The 19,090-nt window shown below is 37.5% G+C and overlaps 1 protein-coding gene across 1 annotated transcript in view; it reads left to right on the top strand.

Annotated features, from left to right (window-relative positions):
• Window positions 1–19,090, top strand: part of IARS1 (isoleucyl-tRNA synthetase 1) — a 101,818-nt gene that overhangs the window by 63,886 nt on the left and 18,842 nt on the right. Inside the window, exons 21-29 of the mRNA XM_032193893.1 lie at window positions 774–894; window positions 5,334–5,425; window positions 5,837–5,914; window positions 6,363–6,484; window positions 9,500–9,602; window positions 9,803–9,886; window positions 17,458–17,632; window positions 18,413–18,525; window positions 18,809–18,904. Coding sequence (XP_032049784.1) covers window positions 774–894; window positions 5,334–5,425; window positions 5,837–5,914; window positions 6,363–6,484; window positions 9,500–9,602; window positions 9,803–9,886; window positions 17,458–17,632; window positions 18,413–18,525; window positions 18,809–18,904 — 984 coding nt within the window. The remainder of the gene's footprint in view (window positions 1–773; window positions 895–5,333; window positions 5,426–5,836; window positions 5,915–6,362; window positions 6,485–9,499; window positions 9,603–9,802; window positions 9,887–17,457; window positions 17,633–18,412; window positions 18,526–18,808; window positions 18,905–19,090) is intronic.

Below are 19,090 nucleotides of genomic sequence, written 5' to 3'. Positions count from 1 at the left end.
AATATATATATATTAAAAAAAAAAAAATCCTCCCCCACCCCATTTTCTGCTAGTTTTAAGAACATCCATGTGCAGACGAGTCAGACTGTTGGCACAGCACAGACGATTGTGCTTTCTTGTGATATTGCTTACAATGCCCTGCAGAATCAGTCAAGTGTTATGAAATTTCTCAGATGGGTGCAAACATCACTATTCTGTCTAGCATCAGAACATGCTATTTACATTTAGATGCCTAAAAGTCTTCCTGGTTTTTGTTTGTTTTTCAGTGGGGGCTTTTGCTCTCGTATTTGTTTAACCTGCTGAAATTGCCACATGATTTTAAAACTCTATGCTTGAAATACCATTTCCCTGAATACAACTTACCTTCTTAGTCGTTACATTTCTTGTAAATGCTTTGGATCCTCCTGGATGAAAGAGTTCTGTAAATTCAAGACTCCTACCCTGTATCTGGAAGCTATGATTTACAGGGCAAGTGGGGAAGGGACTACTGCATACCAGTGTGTGCAGTACTGCTTTCTGGCCCTTTATGAACATAACAGGCCTCCTTTGCAGTTGAAAGTGTTGTGATGAAATCAGGAGCAGTGGAAGCTGGGTTTTCCTTTGGCCATTTCTCTTGCATCTGTTTCTGGAATTTGTGTTCCCTCTTAGGAAACCGGCGGAACACAGAGTGAAAGTGACAAAATACTTTTGTCTGAAAGGTGTCTCGATATAGAGATTGGAATATATACCCTTATGACTTGAAAATGTGTTTTGTGTTTTTATGTTGATGATAGGAGGAGGGAAGAGAATTCCTTTACAATGAGAACACAGTTAAGGAGAGCAATAACATCATGGATAAATGGATTCTTTCTTTCACCCAATCACTCATACAGTTCTTCAAAGCTGAAATGGCAGGTATGCACATGTTGGGGGGGGTGTACGTATGTTCAATTTTTGATTAGAGAACTAACCATTTCGTCCATAGACTTCCACAGTTCACTTGAGACTTACAGTTCAGATAAAAGGAAGGAAATCTTTAACCAGTTACATTAATGCATAGAATAGTGTCGTTATAGGTATGAATGCAGATTTTGCTGTAGTTGCTTGTGAGATGTTGAAAAGCGATGACGCTTTTTTACCATAGCTAATCCTATCAGTTTGGTGATGTGGCTTCCTGCCGTACCATCTTCTGCAGTGCTTGGAGTAATGAATAATACTGTTACAGTAGCTGAAAGATGACAGTGAAAAGGATTCCAAACAGAATTTAGGGAAGCTATAAATAAATAAATTTTAAATACAATGGGCAGTGATCAAACCAGCTAAATACAAAATTTTGGAGTGATACAGGGACATGGGGACAAGCTTTTCCTTACTTTATTCCATGGAGAGGGTTTCTTTGTAATCATACTGGGAATACGCACAAAAGGACAGAATACTGCCAATTTACTATGTAGCTTTATAAAGAAGCTGTTACTGTTTTTCTCCACGTATATGTTGTCTTTTTCATCATCCTGTACCTCGTAATCATTTCATATTATATTAAGACAACGTAAATTGCAATGAGAAGATGTAGAAGCCCTTGAACTAGTTAGCATGATCCAGCAAGCGTACAAACCTGTGGATGAAGTCATGATGGGGATCTGAAGAGATTTTAGTGCCTTTAAGGGCACCAGTCACCTCAATACTGGAAAGAAGATGGCTTTTGCTATTGTAGTCCCTGCTTATGAATCAACAAACAGCCCCCCATGCCAGTGATCTTAAGTTGCCATTGGAAGAAGTTTCAGAAACCTTCCAACAGGTGTGCTTTGGCTTGGGGAAAAGAGGTATTACTGGAATAACAGATAATGCCAAGGTGGAGTTCACAGGGATATAGGACAGTCCTTTTCTGCATCACTCATCTCTTGTGCTTCCCCCCCCCCCCCGCCCTCAGACTGGTATGTTCATTCTCAGCAGGACAAGTAAGATGTGTTTATTTTGCTACAGTAGGTAAAGCATGTTATTTCGGTAATGAAGTTCAGGCGAGGTCATCTGAAACATCTCATTAAAGGAAGAAAGGAATCCTCAAGCTACCTAAGACAGAGTTATGATAAAAGCACTCTGTTGTCAAAAACGTGTCTTTTTCCCAGGAGTTTTGTCCTTGATGTTTGATGGTATTTGTTGAATTTCATCTACTACTAGAGAAATACGTAGGGTCTATCCCAGTTTACATGCTCTGTGTTAAGAGGAAAATATTTTGAGGGACTAAATGATCTTCAGAGGTCCCCTTCCAACCTCAACCATTTTGTGATTCTGTGAAAGTGGAAAATTGATTTGTAAATGTGTACATGGGTTCTTGGATTAGTATGGAGTTTGAACAGAAATAATGTTTGTGGGAAGGTGATAGTGGGGCAGAACTTCAATTGTGCTCTGGGTTTCTAATAGGAAGAGGAAGCTAACGAAAAGGGATGTGTCAGCTGCCATCTTTACAAAGCAAGAAGATCATTCAGAGAAACTTCCTGTTGGAAAATGGCAATGTAAAGAATTCCAAGATTGTAATATTGATATTAAATGCTATTGACTTTTGTGTTAGAAGAAGATAGTATGATGCATTCATCAATGACATGATGACATCAATGACAATGACATGATTGATATATCCCATTTGGAAATGAGTAATAAACATGGTTTTTCAATTTATTTTTCTGCATAAACTCTGAATTCAGTCAGATGGATATTAATGATGTGCAGTAAATGAGTGTACTGTGACATGGTGCTCTGTTGTACTAATATTTAAAATAAATCACGTTTTGATTTTTTTTTTTTTTAAGATTTGCTACTTCAAATGACTTGAATCAGGAAAAATGTTGTTTTCAGAAAGAGGCAAGGAAAGGTCATAATTGTGGCTGATAACCGCAAACCCTGAGTAAAGGCGATAAATACACTACACAAGCTTCATTTTAGAAGCTGATTCCAAAAATAATGAACATATGAGTGCAGAAGCTGTTGTAGACATGACACGATGGCAGCAGAAGTCAATGGTGGCATTTGCCAGCTAATGCTGTGCAGCTCTGTAACCTCCGAGATGTGTGTAGTAACTTAAATACCACATCTAAAATGCAGCAGAAGCAGTGGTGCTGAGGTGCTCTTCGGGTGCTATAGTTCAGGGAAGTGGCCCAGGTTGTGCCATAACGTGCTGTTTGTGCACCTCTCTGTATGACCATGTATATGAGCGTGCATGCTTGAGCCTCTAAATGGCAGGGAGACATCATGGGGGGGGAAAACTTTGCAATTAAGCTTGGCTTCTGCTACTCATTAAAGTGTAATTTATAGCGGAGCTATATTTTACACCACTCTCATGCCCCTACAAAGATGTTTCCATGAAGTGGAACTTAATTAATTCTGCCCCGATTTCTACTAGTAGCCTGAACATCAGCGTACCTCAGCACCCTCCAGCTTCGGTGTAGTGTAGAGACCCTAGAAAGACTTCAGGAAGGTGTATATAATAAAACCTCCATAGCTGTGGTTCGAGGAGAGCTTAAAAACTCCCCTAACATATGCATTTAAGGACAGTGAGCCAGCTGACATGATGCTGCTTTCTGGCACCTGCTAGTTGTGAAAAGTTGTCAAAACTGAGCTGTGTTTAGGCCACACGCCTCAACACGTGCCTGTATGTGAGGAGCTTTTTGGCCATTGCTTGTCACCCCTTCTAATCGGTGCTCAAAATGGAGGTGTGGAAACACCTCTCTTTAGGATTGCTGGAAGTCAGTGTGCACCAGTCAACTCCTCAGCAGCAGACAGGGTAGCTGGCTAGCATCAGGGTGATGAGAACTAGCTTAGTCAAATGAAATACATGCTATCGAGTAGTTGTGCTGTCTATTTTCTCCCCTGAACCCCAGCTTTATTATGGAAACCTTGGTGGTTTGGATGCTTGAGCTTTTAAGTAGGGCAAGTGGTAACATACATGTAATGGAAAGATGATATGGAAAGTAATAGAGCAAGCAGCCCTTCGTGTTTTTTGGGGGCAAAAATCTGTATTTCTGAACATTAAGCCTTATCATACTTCTTGCACTATTTAATCGTTTCCTGTGTCGGGCGCTTCTTGCACAGAACAGCAAGAAGCTCCTGGTGATCGAAATGGAAAGGAACGTGTGCGTGCCTGCATGTGCTTCCCTGCACCTGCGTGCATCCTTCCTGAAAAAGTGACATTTCACAACTTGGTTCATAGGATTACAGTTATAAAGAGGGGAGAAATGCATGCTTCCAAGCTAACTTGAACGTTGTGTTAAATGTATACTATTCCTTAATGTTTTTTTAGTGTGTGTGTGCTTTATTTTGTTTATGAACCAGTCTTCTAACTAGATGATTCATAGCTGTTCAAGAACTGGGTATTTCTCAGGAACACAAATTCCCACAGAAATGCCCCCCCCACCCCCCCCATGGCATGAATCTTCTGAGGGTTTCCTTTTTAGGTTTAAATACAAGTACTCTGCCTTTAAAGCCATTTCTATTTTAGAAAATGCAATGAAAAGCATAATGAAGCTTGTAAAGTAAAGATAAATTTTATTCAGCAGTTGCTTGATTAATGGAACTGATTCAAAATTGACATGAAAAAGTTCCTTAATTAAAAAAAAAAAAAAAAGCTGTACATGAGTTTTACTTTAGGAAGCTAAGTCATAGTTAAGCTTTCAGTTGTTCACGATATTTTTTGAAAATTTTCCCTGTTGCATCATGATGTTCATGATGACCTTGTTTTTTGTTCTGGCAGTTCTCCATGCTTTTAAGCTATGCTGAACTTGGAAAATACAACTTCATACCTCGTCAGGCTTGCTGTTACTGTGCTTTCTGTCTGCTGAAAAAAAGCAAATAATTCAGGGAAAATTAATTAAAATGGGTGTCTCATTTTAAATCTGACAAAAAAAATATCTTGGCAATAATTTATAATAAAATTCTATTGTATGATTCTGCAATAATTTCCGGTGAACTTCTTGTAACTTGGCTGTATTTATAGCATGTACAAATACAGGATTTGCCAAATCCTTCATGATTAATAGTCTTTTATCCACTGTCCTCTTTACAAGTCAGATAAAAACATAAGGCTTCTGTCATGCATGTTTGTGTAGGATGAGAAGAGTAATTTGGCGGTAGATGTTTGTCTTGTAGCATGAAACTTGATGACGTGTATTTCCTTAATGTGGTTTTAACATTTAACATAACCGTATGTCTAATCAACTTTTTAACTTTGCTAAAACTCTAACCTTTTTAACCTTCTGCTAAAATTTTATGCTCAACACCAGAGCTGCTACTAATATGTTTCTTTAAGATAGAAGATAGATGTAGAGGGCAAATGTTACTTACAGTAAATGTTTTCTTTCTAGCTTACAGGCTGTATACCGTAGTCCCTCGATTAGTGAAGTTTGTAGATATTCTGACCAACTGGTATGTTAGAATGAATCGCAGAAGACTAAAGGTATGTATCTACCTCTGTGGTCTTGTAACATAAATTAAATCCAAGTCTGCATTAACTTAATACATAGCAGCTTCATGGTATTAAGCAGCAATCTATCTGCTGTCTTCTGAATATGATCAAGTTTGTACCTGAAAGTGGAAGATGAGAAATTAAAATGTTTTTTTTTCCTTCTTGATTTATGAGGAAAGCCAATTAACCAACAGAATGCACTGTAACTCAGTTTCACTTGCTGGATGAGATTTTGAGCAAAATGAATGCAGTTTGGAAAACCCATTTATTGCATTAACGTAGGAAATCTTGAGAATTTACAGAAACTCATTTAGGATTTACTGAAATCAGTTCAGTGATGCTAAAATGGTACTGGTTTGTTTCTCCTTCATTGTTTCTAATCTTGGTTAATGCTTTGAATAGGGTGAGAATGGGACCGAAGACTGCATTAGGGCCCTGGAAACCTTGTTCAGTGTTTTGTACTCCATGTGCAGACTTATGGTAAGGGAATTACATAACTAACTGACTTTTATTAACATAGTTTATCTAAAAGCATGCATCTTGGTTTCTAAGTTGACTGTAGAAACTGGGGGTACAGAGACTGAACATAGTTGGAGAAAAAGTATATTTCTACTGACTTAAGCAGCACAGTTCATTTTCCACCTCCCCCTTTTGTTTGTTTTTCTGCAAATATCACCTGGCTTAAAGAGACATTCAGATTTCCCTTCTGATACCCAAACGTGAAGCTCAGAAAGCAGGTCAATAAGTAGTACCAGTTTCATCATTTAGTTCAGGCAGCATTTTGATTAACTTCATAGTTCTGCATTGAAGACACTGTGTAAGCATCACGTTTTTGCTGAACCGTCCTTATTCCATTCATAAGTATTACTGATTCATAGTGTACAAACAATAAAGAAAAGATGGTGAAAGAATGAATGCAACATTACAGGCACCATATACTCCATTCATCACTGAACTGATGTACCAGAACCTGAAGACACTTATTGATCCAGCCTCAGTACAGGAAAAGAATACTGAAAGCATCCACTACCTCATGCTTCCCCAAGTGAGGTAAGAGACAGCTGTTCTGTGGCAAAATGGTGGATGTTTCTGTTTGTTTTTTGTTTGTTTGTTTTTAATTTGCTTGTCACAGAGAAATGCTCCTTCTGTTATGTGTGTTGTAAACTGCTTTGAGTAACAGGAAAAGGAGCTGCTTTAATAATATGAATGACACAAAGTAACCAAGAAGAGTTTTTAGGATGTTGGTTAACACATTTTTTTTTCTGTAAGTGCAAAATGTTCAAGTTTAATTAAACTGATTGCTAGCTTCTTCACTGTAGGAGGACATTTCACTAGCAATACACTTTGCACCCGTCTGTCAAAGCTGGAAATTTTCCCTCCATGTTTAGGCAGCAGACTTCTAGGTTAAAGGATTGTAGTGATAGGAAGGAAAACAATTAGGAGGAAACACTGTGCTGGAAATGTGTATTCCTGCTTATGGCAGTTGAGGAATATCCTTTTCACTCTGCAAACCATACTGGCTAAAAGCTGTAATGTTTACCTATAAAGAGCCCCAGAGGATTTCAAAACCTCCTTGCAGGCCCTACAGTCATAAGAATGCAAGAATCCCCTCATCTCTTGGCAAATGTTGATGCCAAATCCCACGTGGATTAAAATTATTGTTTTGTGTGGACCACATATGGAGCCAGCAGAGTGAGTTCTTTTGGCTACAGATCAGGAATTTGGACCATTGTCCAGAGATTGCCACTTTCTTGTAAGAGGATACATAACACGAGAGGGCTTTTCAGATGGATCCTTTTTGTTTGAATGCAGATGGGTGAGGTTTTTTTGGAAGTGCTAGAAAAAGGTTTAGCTTGCTGATGGTTATATCAAATTAAGTCCTGGGTTATCAACTTGACCCAGCTAGAATTTGACAACTGAAGTTTGCTTGTTGTTGTTTTTTGTTTGTTTTTGTTTTGTTTTGTTTTCTTGGTCCTGCCAAGGGAGGCAGCAATATAATAATCAGTTACTTATTGTTGCCTTGGTGTTTTGTTTGTGGATTAAGTTAGTGCCTGCATTTCAGTCTGCTGTTAGTCACTGAATATGAGAGGAGCACACTTCTCTATTTCCTGTTGTATTGCGGCTCGGTTTAAAAACCCCTAAGGACAAAGGAGCTGACCTTGGTATTTTACATGGTAGTTGAAGAATTCAAACCTTGTGGTAATGTCGTTTCTTTCATGGATACTATATCCTTTGAGGAAGGGGTTTGTTCTTTCTGCTTGCTTTAGTAGTGAGCTGTTGCAAAAAGGAGTTTCAGATTCAGCTAATGATGATGGTGCTGGTTTTCTGTTCTCTGGGAAAGTGCTGCAAAGAATAGGTAATCAAAGCATGTGAGACCTCAGAGTTACCACAAATGTTTTTATGTTCCTGGAGTATGGACTAATGGATTTTATTTGTAGGAGCTCAGTTCAGGCACGCACTTAGCATGGCTGTTTAAAAGTGGCTTAGTCACTACTTTTGTTCCTGTTAGTGCTGACTGACTTCATGCTGCATTGTGCAAACATGATGTATTTCAGTGGCTGCACAGTTTCCCTTTTTCTTGTATTTGTTTGGGTTTTTGTCTGCAAGAAGTTTGTCTAATTTACTGGATCTCCTATGTATCAATTATTCTCTTTGTCAGATAAGAAGATGTTTTCAAAACTAAATTATTGTTGAGGTTTTAGAGTTTCACCTTGAGTTGCTAAGGATGTCATTGTGTTTTTTCTTGGAATACTTTTCTGATGACTGCATAAGGAAAATACTGTCAGCCAAAAAAGAGAGACATGAAAACTTTTTTGGTGCAGTCTTAGAAAATACTACTTTAATCTCTGACGATATGATGGCTGTGGACTTGGCCACTTTCACAGCTGAACTTGAATGAATACCTGAGGTATTGTTTGGTTGCTTGGTGTCTGAACAGATTGTTTGTATTAGATTTTGTGGATGTACATGCAATCCATGAAATCCATTCTTGTTTTATGGCTCCACAGTGTTGTTAGGTAACAGCAAGCAATGGTGAAATATTTCTACATTCTAATATTTGAACCTTTCTGGGTTCAAAAACATTACATTACATCATGCAACTTATGTATTTCCAAGATATTTTTTGCGGACCATCATGGCTACTAGCTTTTGGAAGAACAGAAGCTTTAAAATATGAAGTAATGTTTTAATTGAAGCCCTGGTGCAATAGTTGTGGACACATGTTCTTGCTTTACCAGTTTTTTTTTTTTTTTTTTTTTTTTTTTGGTTAGTTCTTACCAAATGCATGGTTTTAATCCCAATACTTTTACTACTTACATTATAGCTACCAACGTTGCTTTATTTAAAATTGTGTTTTGAGCCAGTACCTCTGATCTTGATATGACGTTAGTGCAGTTTTAAAAGAGCTGCTCAAGTTATGCAGCTTCTCAAGAAATCAAGAAAAACACGTTCTCAGAACTTTTGGATGTTAGTATGTTTGAAACAAGAAGTGAATGTCAGCTTACTGAAGGAAAAAAACACAGGAGGGGGGGGAGCTGCCTCAAAATGGAAGGGTGTTAAAATGATGAAGCCAGGAAAAATGATGAAGCCAGAAGAGATGACAGGACTGTCTAAAACATCAAGCTATAGTATGTAGAATTCCTGAAAAGATGCATTGAGATCCAGCAAGTTGGTTTCATTATAGGTATTGCATTGTCATTGTAAGTATTCTATTTATAAAACTTTTTTGCATCATCTTGTGATATTAGGAATGTAAATTTTGCTTTTTACTGGATATTAATAAAACAGGTAGTATGACTCAATCCATCATCGCCATCTTGTGAGAGCTGCTAATAAAAGATTATTTTAAAATAGCTGTTTTTGTCTTACAGTAAGATTTTTCCGTCGTCTTCTCCACAAAGAGAGAAGAAAAACATGTTTGTTCATTTTTGAAATTGCCCCAAACAGGGCATAATTGAGTCTCTTCTAGGAAATTTCAGAGAAATGGGTCAAATGTTTTAAATCTTCTAAACCAATACAGAAATGATGAATCAATTTAATGTTTCCTATTTTTTTTTGACCTAGGGAGGATCTGATCGACAAAAAAATTGAAAGTGCAGTTTCTTGTTTGCAGTCTGTTATTGAGCTTGGACGAGTAATCAGAGACAGAAAAACCATTCCAGTAAAGGTTAGAAGTCTTACTAACTCTTATTAATACCTTGTGAATATGCACTAGCTTTGCAACTTCAGGATAAGCTGTGGAAAATGGCATAATAAAGTTTGGAATAGCAATTAGAAATCAGTAGTGAAACAGTTCAAATAACTACATAATTTTGGACATTCTTTATTTTTACTTGGAAAGACAAAAGTTTGTTTTCTTCTCCCTAGTATCCTCTGAAAGAAGTAGTTGTTATCCATCGGGATCCAGAGGCACTGGAAAACATCAGCTCTCTGGAGAAATACATTCTTGAGGTAAGAACGTGAGTGTGACACTTAAGTGGACTGTGTATGTTACTCAGTTACCTCAAAAAAAATAAAAATCCTAACCACCCCTGTTTTCTATGGTAATAACTCACTAGGTAAAATTCACTTAAAAGAGTTGTAATGAAAGGAAATATGATATGTGCAGAAATGAAGGTGAATGGGTGATCCTTAAGCAGGCAGTTGTAGTACTAAAAAATGCTTCCTCTCAGAATGACCACCACATAGTATTTCCAATGGCCTCTTTAAGGAAGTCCTGTTTTTCCTCCTTCAGTGAAGGGAAAAACATTTTCTGATTAAGAATAAGGTAAGATTCAACTACATGTTGTCAAAGAGTTGGGTTAGAAATTTTGTGTTCACTTTCAATTAAAAGGCATTAAAAACAGTTTGATGATAAGTGGAGGGTTTGACAGAGAGGAGTTCCATGTAAGAGAGAATAAGAGCCCAGTTAAGATGTTGCTTAACAAATAAAAGGTCAAATAAATAAGGTCTTAGTCCATACAATCTCATACGCTTATCTACCCCTGTATGCCAATGAAATACTCTTCTAATATGTTTCCATTAGAGCAATGCAGACTCTGCCCTACTTCTAAATCTTTATTTGGATAAAAGCCTTGTCATTCAAAAATAAAATAAACCTTCTTGGTTTTTTGAGCTTAACTTTCTGAAGTTGGCTGGACTTTCTGCTTTTAGTCAGTCATGTAAAAATTCATAGTATTTTAAGAAGTGAAATGAAAAAGTTTTTTTATAAATAAACTTCATTTATTTATATGTTAATGCTATAAATAAATCTTTTAAACTTCAATGCTGCATTTCAGTAGTTGTTTTGAAGGCACAAAGCCTATTACATTTTGATTGCTTACCAGATTGTTTGTAGAATATGCTTTTTTAAGCTTTATGTTCAATTAAATTTCATTACACATAGACTTTATATGCACTTTCACATCAGTGATGTACAAAAGTAATCAAACAGTAAGAGGGAATAGTGATAAGAAACAGCTTCTCAGCTGCGATAATGAATTTAGATGAACCATGGTGCTTTTATTTATTAAAAAAAAAAAAAAAGCTACTATGCCAAGTATACATTGAAATGTTTTTCTAGTTGTTGGTGTCTTGTAAACAACTTGCAAACCCTTGTTTCTTAATAATTAAATTTATCATGATAATGCATTTGATATCATGAGCTATGCTATGTGCAGTTTTTCAGATCTAGCAGCCTAAGGGATTTCTAATTGCTTCACTGAGCAAGAGTAAAATAGGTAAGTTTCTCCAGTGTAAGACTGGAGACCTTCCAGAACCAGTCTGGAAGGCAGTGAGGGAAGAAGAAAGACTTGTTAAGCAATACTGTTCCAAATGAGCAGTCTTAATTTCCTCTTTCTGTAGTAATCTTTCATTGGGATAGATGATTGCTTGTCACCCAAATCTTTGACTGTGTTGCCTGGGGACATATGTCATGACTACTTTGTTGTAACTGGATGTGTCGTTGGGAGGAAGGAATTGCATTTCAAATAGCAGCTCTTGGCTAATAAAGCAGAATTCTAATAGTGCTTACTGGGTGTTGATATTGGGCAGAAAACATGCTTTGCACTAGAGAATAAACTTGGGGTTGTTTCATGGCTAATTTCTGTACTGAAAATCTTTTTGGATTTTTCACTTGATTCATTTCCTTACACAGTCCCATTGTATTTGTTTGTTCCTTAATTAAGTGAATGTACATAGAATGCATGCCAGCTTTGTCCAGGGGCCTTGGAAACCAAACCACCTTGATGAAACCGCTTCAGACGATCTTCCCTATTTAACACCTCCTTTAACAGCCTTTTTTGAGGGAGGGATAGTAGCGTAATTACAAGAGTGTCGTTAAAGAGACCAAGTATAATGTAACACCAAAACTAACATCTCCCCACTACCATCTTTTATTGACATGTTTAACTATTAAAAGAGATTTCACATAGAAGTTCTAATACCATTTCTGAATACCTGTGAACTGTAAGCTTTAGCCTTCTTAGGTCCTGCCTTCTCAAATCTTAATTGTTTGAAATAATCTCTACTTACACGAGGAAAAAAGAAAAGAAAACAATTTTGAACAGTAGTTTAGTTGTACATCTGCACAGCTTATGTGACTTCTTCTCTTTCCTCTCGATAGCTTCATATGTGGATAGGTGAGCCACGGGGTGTATTTTTCATTATCCTCCTCAGTTTGTTCTTTTCCTCAGTTTTAAGTGCTTGTGGCAGATATACTGAAAACAGATTACTGTTGCAACTGAATTCTTTGTTCTGTTTTATCTCCAGTATACTTCCCAGCTGCTGTCAGATTAGTGTGTGACTCCTTTGGATGGGTGAATGGGCAGTAACTGGGTGGGAAATACTTTACAGTTCAGACTGGTTCCTTCCCTTCATCTCCATCCACAATACTGAAGCTTTGAATTTGACTGTTGAGGAACTTACTGTCGTATTTCTGTCTTCAGGAAATTCCTTCCATGGTGTATCAACTTAAAGTCTCAGAACTGCTGGTAAAATATAGGAGTGGCAGGTTTGGCAGTCTGTCTTTGTGTTTTTTTTTTTTTTTTTTTTTTTACTGTAATGGCTTATTGGTCTTTGACCTTCTTGTCATTTTAAATTTGTCTAAATCTGTCACTTTCCAGATCAATCGGAATGTGATCGTGACAGAGTCAATTCCAGTGGCTGTACTAATGCATGCTGGTAGCATGTGAAGCATAAAGTTATGATGTTTAACACTTAATGATGTTTTTTTCTTTCCATAGGGTTATGTAACATAAGTAGGGAAACAGGTCTTGGAAGATGTGAGTTAAAAGTTCTTTTTTGAGTGTAGTAAGTCTGGCAGTAGTGTATTACAAGGATTTCTTTCCTCATCCAGAAAATGCATGATCTCTATTGTATCCCTGTCCTTGGTAGGTCAAGGGTTCTTCCTTTTAATGTGGCTGTCTACAGAGAGCTTTGTAACAGAAAATTGTCCCATGCTGCATCCCAGTCTGATGCAACTTTTTTTGGTTTGAATTGTCATTGTCAAGATGAAGTACTTTGTAACAAGGAAAACAAAAACGTGCATCAACATGAGCAAGATAAAGTCATCGTGCTTGTCTTGGTGACAGCAGCTGTGCCAGCTGATGACAGAGAATTCAATAGATGACTGAAGCAGGGGAAAGGACCTTCTAAACTTCCAGTCATGTATCAGCCTAAGTATGCATCTACACCAGGCTTCCAAAAATTATTTGGGGGTAACTTAAGAGCACTGGCTAAGGGAGTCATGGCTTGTTGTACAAGATATTTTTCAGATCCATGTTATATACTGGTACATTTTTAATTTCCATGGGACTTAAATTCTTAAGAATTGTGCACTGAAGGAACTTTGATGAAAAAAATAAACTTAATTGATTTGCAAGTAGGATTGGTCATGTTTTTCTGTCATTTTAGCGTATTGACTGTTTCTCTTAGACTTGGCCTTAGTGATGCCACTTCAGAATTACTATTATTCTTAACTATTTCAGTACCAATAACACAGTTTTTGAAGTTTATGTTAGTGTCTACCACATTTTCTTCATCAGAAAACTGGAATTAATTGTTGTACAGAATCCAGTTTTAAAGGAGATGAAGTTTGCTTACTCAAAGTACTTCAAAAAGGTGGGTGGAAAAATTTGCTGTCGACTTGTACAGCTGGTAAAAGGTGACAAGAACCTCACAACTTGATAAATTATTGCAGAACTGGATGAATATGCAAAAGTAGGTTTCACTTAATTTGCTATTTCAAACAAAGTTAACATATATGTTTTAGGGAGATGAATTTCAACAAACGTAAATACCTTTATGGAAGTACGAATGCATAATAAAAAATAGCACAAAGTATTTTCTATCTTAAAATTCATCAGGCTGTTGCAAAAGCATGTGTGTTTTTTGTACTGTATTGCAATCAATTTAGTTGTTTACCAGGACAGCTCACAGCTGTAGAGATCAGTGAATATGGGCAAGTGGGTAGTATTTTGTTAGACGTTGGAACAGGCTGCCCAGGGAAGTGGTGGAGTCACCATCCCTGGAAGTCTTTAAAAGACATTTAGATGTAGAGCTTAGGGATATGGTTTAGTGGGGACTGTTAGCGTTAGGTCAGAGGTTGGACTCAATGATCTTGAGGTCTCTTCCAACCTAGAAATTCTGTGATTCTGTGTGATTACTTTGCAGTATTACTCGCAGTTTTATTCATCAACCTCCTTCCATATTCACAACTTCAGAACCTTTGGTTACTGCCAGAGGTGTGTTTCTAGTGCCAGAGGTAATATCTAAGAAAATTTGCACCATTTCATCTCATGCAGTTGCCAACTAAAGACATTGAAAAATACAGTTGTCAGTTCTCTGAAAAATGCTGATCACTTTTTAAAAATAATAACTGTATTCTTTGATCTGTAGTTTTACTCTCATCATCAAAACATACAAAATAATTTAAATAAATGGAACTTAATATTAGAACTGTCCAGAGCATGGAGTTGTCATGCAAAAAGAACCAAGCTCACAAAATGAAATAACAGTAGATTGAATCAGTGAATGGGTTGAGCTAACTGACAAGTAAACTGTGGCAGTGTGTGTGGTCCTTCAGTATTTGGTTTCTCACAGTGTTGCATAACTAATATTTATTTTCCATGTAAGTAAAAGGCCCGGCCCAGCCTGAAGCACAGCACTGGCATTTCTTCTCTATTCTGAGAATTGGACAGTGTTGGTAGGTGGGTTGCAGGTCAGTCTGATCATGTATGGCACATGAAGTATTGGCTCATACTGAAGGCCCTCGTACAGCACTGAGAACATGTGAATATGCAGCTCTTCCAACTGGGAGGAAGAATCAGTTACTTCAGTTTGTGTATATGAGTGTTAGCAGGTACATGTATAGATGATTTTGCTTTACTGAGAAGGTAATAATAAGCACTATTTTAAATCAAAGCAGTATAATGAGACAATTATAAAGAAATCCAAGATACAGATTTGCTTTTTTTTTTTTTAAGAACTGTTTTAGTTTTGTAACAAATAATGTATAAATAAGAATGGTTTCTTAATCAAATTAGCATAGGATATTTGTCTTGATGGAGATGCTTGTGTGTAATTTATCTAATGAGGCCCAAAATCATATTTAAACTTGTGCTATTTTTTAGATTGTTACTCCCCGCACCCCCCGGTTGTCATTTACCAATTGTGGGCTCATTTCGATTAAAACTGAATTTCTGAAATACGTAATTTTCATTAGATTTCCTAAAAGATGTATTAAATAAAATTAGATTCAGTTGTATTCGTGGCTCCTCATGCCAGTAGGACTTCCTGGGGAATTAGACTTTGAGCTCAGAGGTTGTATTTAAGAGTTACTTCTCAGTCTAAATGTCTGGCTATTTGCTAGTCCTTTCTGCTACTGTTTACTTCTGCTTCCTACAAGACTTGGAGCAGCTTGCTTGCCAGATGCACTTGCTGATTCTGTGTCATGTCAATGTGAACTCTAACAACCTTCTGGTGGAGATTTAAACACAACTCCAAGTATTCAATGCTTCAAGTATTGGGCAATCTGACAGGCAACCTACAGAATTGCAGTGTAATGTGCTCCAGATATGCACAGTTTTGTACCTGTAGAAGAGCTGCATGTTGGCAAGTCAGACTATCCAAGTTCTGTCCCTGGTATTTTACAGTGAGACCACGTGAAACAGGGAATTTTGGTGTCAAGTCCTGCCTTTGTTTCATTCTTAGCCTGTTTATTTTTTCCCCTCCTTGTAAAGCTATCTTGAAGATCCAAAATAACATTGGGATACAGGGTGGTTCTTCCACTTACAGGAGGTATACCAAGGCAGTAGTTCATGGTGTAATTAGTGTGTGAAGCATTTGTTTCTTGGATAGAATGAAGTGTAGAGTTCCCTGTGTATTTTTGAATTTGATATTGTATGATGGTCTGGGTGTGCAATTATATTTTTAATGGTGATTTTAGTATGTTTATATGATGAGGAAAATAGTTGTAGTTAAGAACGTAAGAAGTGACTCAATGGCTTAGAATAACAGCTCGTCTAGCAGTGTATGGTGTGTCCTGCAGTAGTGAGGGCTGTTTACAGAGCACAGGTGTCTGGTTACTTCTTTCAGGGAACACATCCAGGAGTTGGCCATTTGGAGTTGTTGTATTAAAGATGTTTAAGGACAGATCCCTGCTTATTCCTTTTAATATCTTCTTGCCTGCCTGTTGTGAGTGTAATTGCTTGCTGAATTTGCTGGTACACTCCTGATTTCCTCCTCCCGTGGCATTAGGTTCCAAGGGTTAACTCCTTGCTGTGGATCTGTTTTACACCCATCTCTGACTGTTTTCACTGCACTCGAGGGATCAGTTGGAGATTTGGAATGACAGGACGAGGGGGAATGGGCTAAAGTTGCGCCAGGGGAGGTTTAGGTTGGATGTTAGGAAGAACTTCTTTACCGAAAGGGTTGTTAGACACTGGAACAGCCTGCCCAGGGAAGTGGTGGAGTCACCATCCCTGGAAGTCTTCAAAAGACGTTTAGATGTAGAGCTTAGGGATATGGTTTAGTGGGGACTGCTAGCGTTAGGTCAGAGGTTGGACTCGATGATCTTGAGGTCTCTTCCAACCTAGAAATTCTGTGATTCTGTGATCGTTCTTACCTTCCTTCTCCACCTCCTTCTTAACTTTCTAAACCTCAATCTTATTCCCCTTAAGTATCCTTTTCTCCAAAGAGCTCCAGACATTTTGGTCTCTCCTCATATAGAAGCAACACTGTCCTCTTAATCAGTTTTTATTCCATAAAACCCTCTCTGTAGCACCACTATGTCCCCATTCAAACATGGGGACAAAAACTGCACATTACTCAAAATATGGGCCCGCCCATGGTTCTTTGTAGTGGCAAAATAATGTCCTTGGATTCCTTCTGAAGATGACATATGCATATAAGCTTTTTTGGCTGCCCCTGCTCACTGATCTTTGGTATTCATGTGCTACAACGCTTTGTGCTTGACAGTGGTTTTTCTGAGCAAGGTGGTTTTCTGTACAGTAAGGACCTAGAATAAACAAAAGGAAAGAGACAAGATGGAGCAGTAACTGTTGTTTGACTTAAAGCAAAGATTTTCATTATAGTTCTATGGCTAACTGCATTTTGAAAAGCATATTTTAGTAAAATCTTCCTTGTTGAATTTTTGCAGACCATTTTCTAGTGCCATTGCACACAGAAGTAATAGTTTTAACTTTCCAGGCAGTTGTAACAGTAAGATAAAAAAGCTTGTTGAAAATGGATCTGATCTGAGTTGAGAGCTGACTGGTGTCTGTTGATATTGGTGAAATGTCTTCCTAAAGGCTGAAGATGAGAATAGGATCTTCTGTTGAAGAACAGTTTTAGGATTGGTTGGGTTTATTTGCTGTTGCTGTGTTGGCAGATTACTTGGTTCACAGAAGCAACCATTCAAAAAATTTGCAGCTTGGGACTTACCACTTTCCTAGTCCCATGGCCCCTGCTTTTCTAGACTTCTGAAGAGTTGTCAGAGATGGCTGTTCTTTAGCTTCCTTTTTCCTCTTGGTGTGTTTATGCAGGAGCTTAATGTCCGTCAAGTGACATTATCTACTAACAAAGATAAATACGGAGTCCGGCTGAGAGCGGAACCAGATCACATGGTGCTTGGGAAGCGCCTGAAAGGTGCATTTAAACTTGTCATGGCTGCAATCAAAGAGCTGAAGAGCGAGCAGCTGGAGGAATTCCAGGAGACAGGTACGTGGTGGTACAAACCGCTAAACCATAGCAAAATTGTCAAAAAAAAAAAAAAAAAAGCAACACAAAAGATTTGGGATTTATCAGAAAAATCCAAGTAATTGCACTTGGTTTATATATATTAATCAAACAAATGCAAAAGTATCTTTTTCTAGACTTATGGAAACATAAAGCTTACCTCCCAGGTATCATCCATATTAGAGTTTGTTAATGAGAAGAGGGTGTATGAGGTTTTTTATTATTTTTTTAATCAATTTTCTTGACTGTAGAATTGAGGTGGTTGTGTATACTAATCTTACACTGTTCACCTGTTTAAGTTCTACTGGATGTCCAAAATGGAGTAAAGAATGATATTTTCCATAAGACTGAGTCAAATTTGAACTGAGTATTTGTGTGACAGATTTTATTCTGGAATCATGGCTTCAACTGCAGATTTACAAGCGGGTGTGAATTTTCCAGCTATATCTGTTCAGTTAACTGCTTGAATGTGAATTTTTCGTTTACTTGAATATGCAGGTTATTTTTAAGTTCTGTTTCATTCAAAGGGTATACAGAAGGTCTGTGTGTGAGCTGAGTTCTGCCTGCAGAAGTGTTAGTATGAAAAATCTGAATGAGAATCTGAATGCTCAGCGTGTTCTACTAGCATTTCATTGTGGTTTAACTGTATGACAATTGTAATAAATTTCATTTATTTTAAGTCTGGAATTTGTTTTAAGCTTTTTATTGATTTATTTTTTTATTCTGATTGTAAGAAACATTCTTCATCTGCCTATTCTGCAGGCACCATTGTTGTAGAAGGACATGAACTTCATGAGGAAGATCTTCGTCTCATGTATACCTTTGATCAGACTGCGGGAGGATCTGCCCAGTTTGAGGCACATTCCGATGCTCAGGTATCTTATTGTTTTTTTTTTTTTTTTTTTTTTTTCTTATTCTTTGCTTTAAGGGAAGCATTCCTCTAAAAGTGGAACAGAATTGTTGAGGTGAGAAGCTGGGGTGGTTTTTCTTACCAGTTAGGCTCTCGGTATGTGGTAGGCTATCTTCTCAGTTTTGGAGATGTTAAAGTGCTCTCTTAAACCTGGTATTTTTGTGAGGAGCACAGGAAGAATGTAACTGTGAGTTAATACTAGCTTGTTTCAAGTTTGTCACCTGTTCAACTCTTCTGTGAATCCTTAGGTTTTAGTTCTGCTAGATGTTACCCCAGACCAGTCCATGGTGGATGAAGGAGTTGCCCGGGAAGTGATTAACCGCATTCAGAAGCTTCGCAAAAAGGTTAGGAAGCAATGGAATAAGACAATTTACTTTTAAGCTCTTACTAGGCGATATGTAGCAGAAACTGAGGTTGTTAATTAAAATGTGAAGACCTGTATCATTTACCCCTGATCTCAAACTTTGTTCTGGCTTAAATGGCTTGAAATCATTCTTTTGTTTTGAATTTCCGTATTTAAAGGAACTAGA

This window comes from Aythya fuligula, chromosome 10 (genome assembly GCF_009819795.1).
Source record: "Aythya fuligula isolate bAytFul2 chromosome 10, bAytFul2.pri, whole genome shotgun sequence".
NCBI lineage: Eukaryota > Metazoa > Chordata > Aves > Anseriformes > Anatidae > Aythya > Aythya fuligula.
Note: the sequence above shows the minus strand (reverse complement) of the source record. Positions and strands in the feature narration are given on the sequence as shown.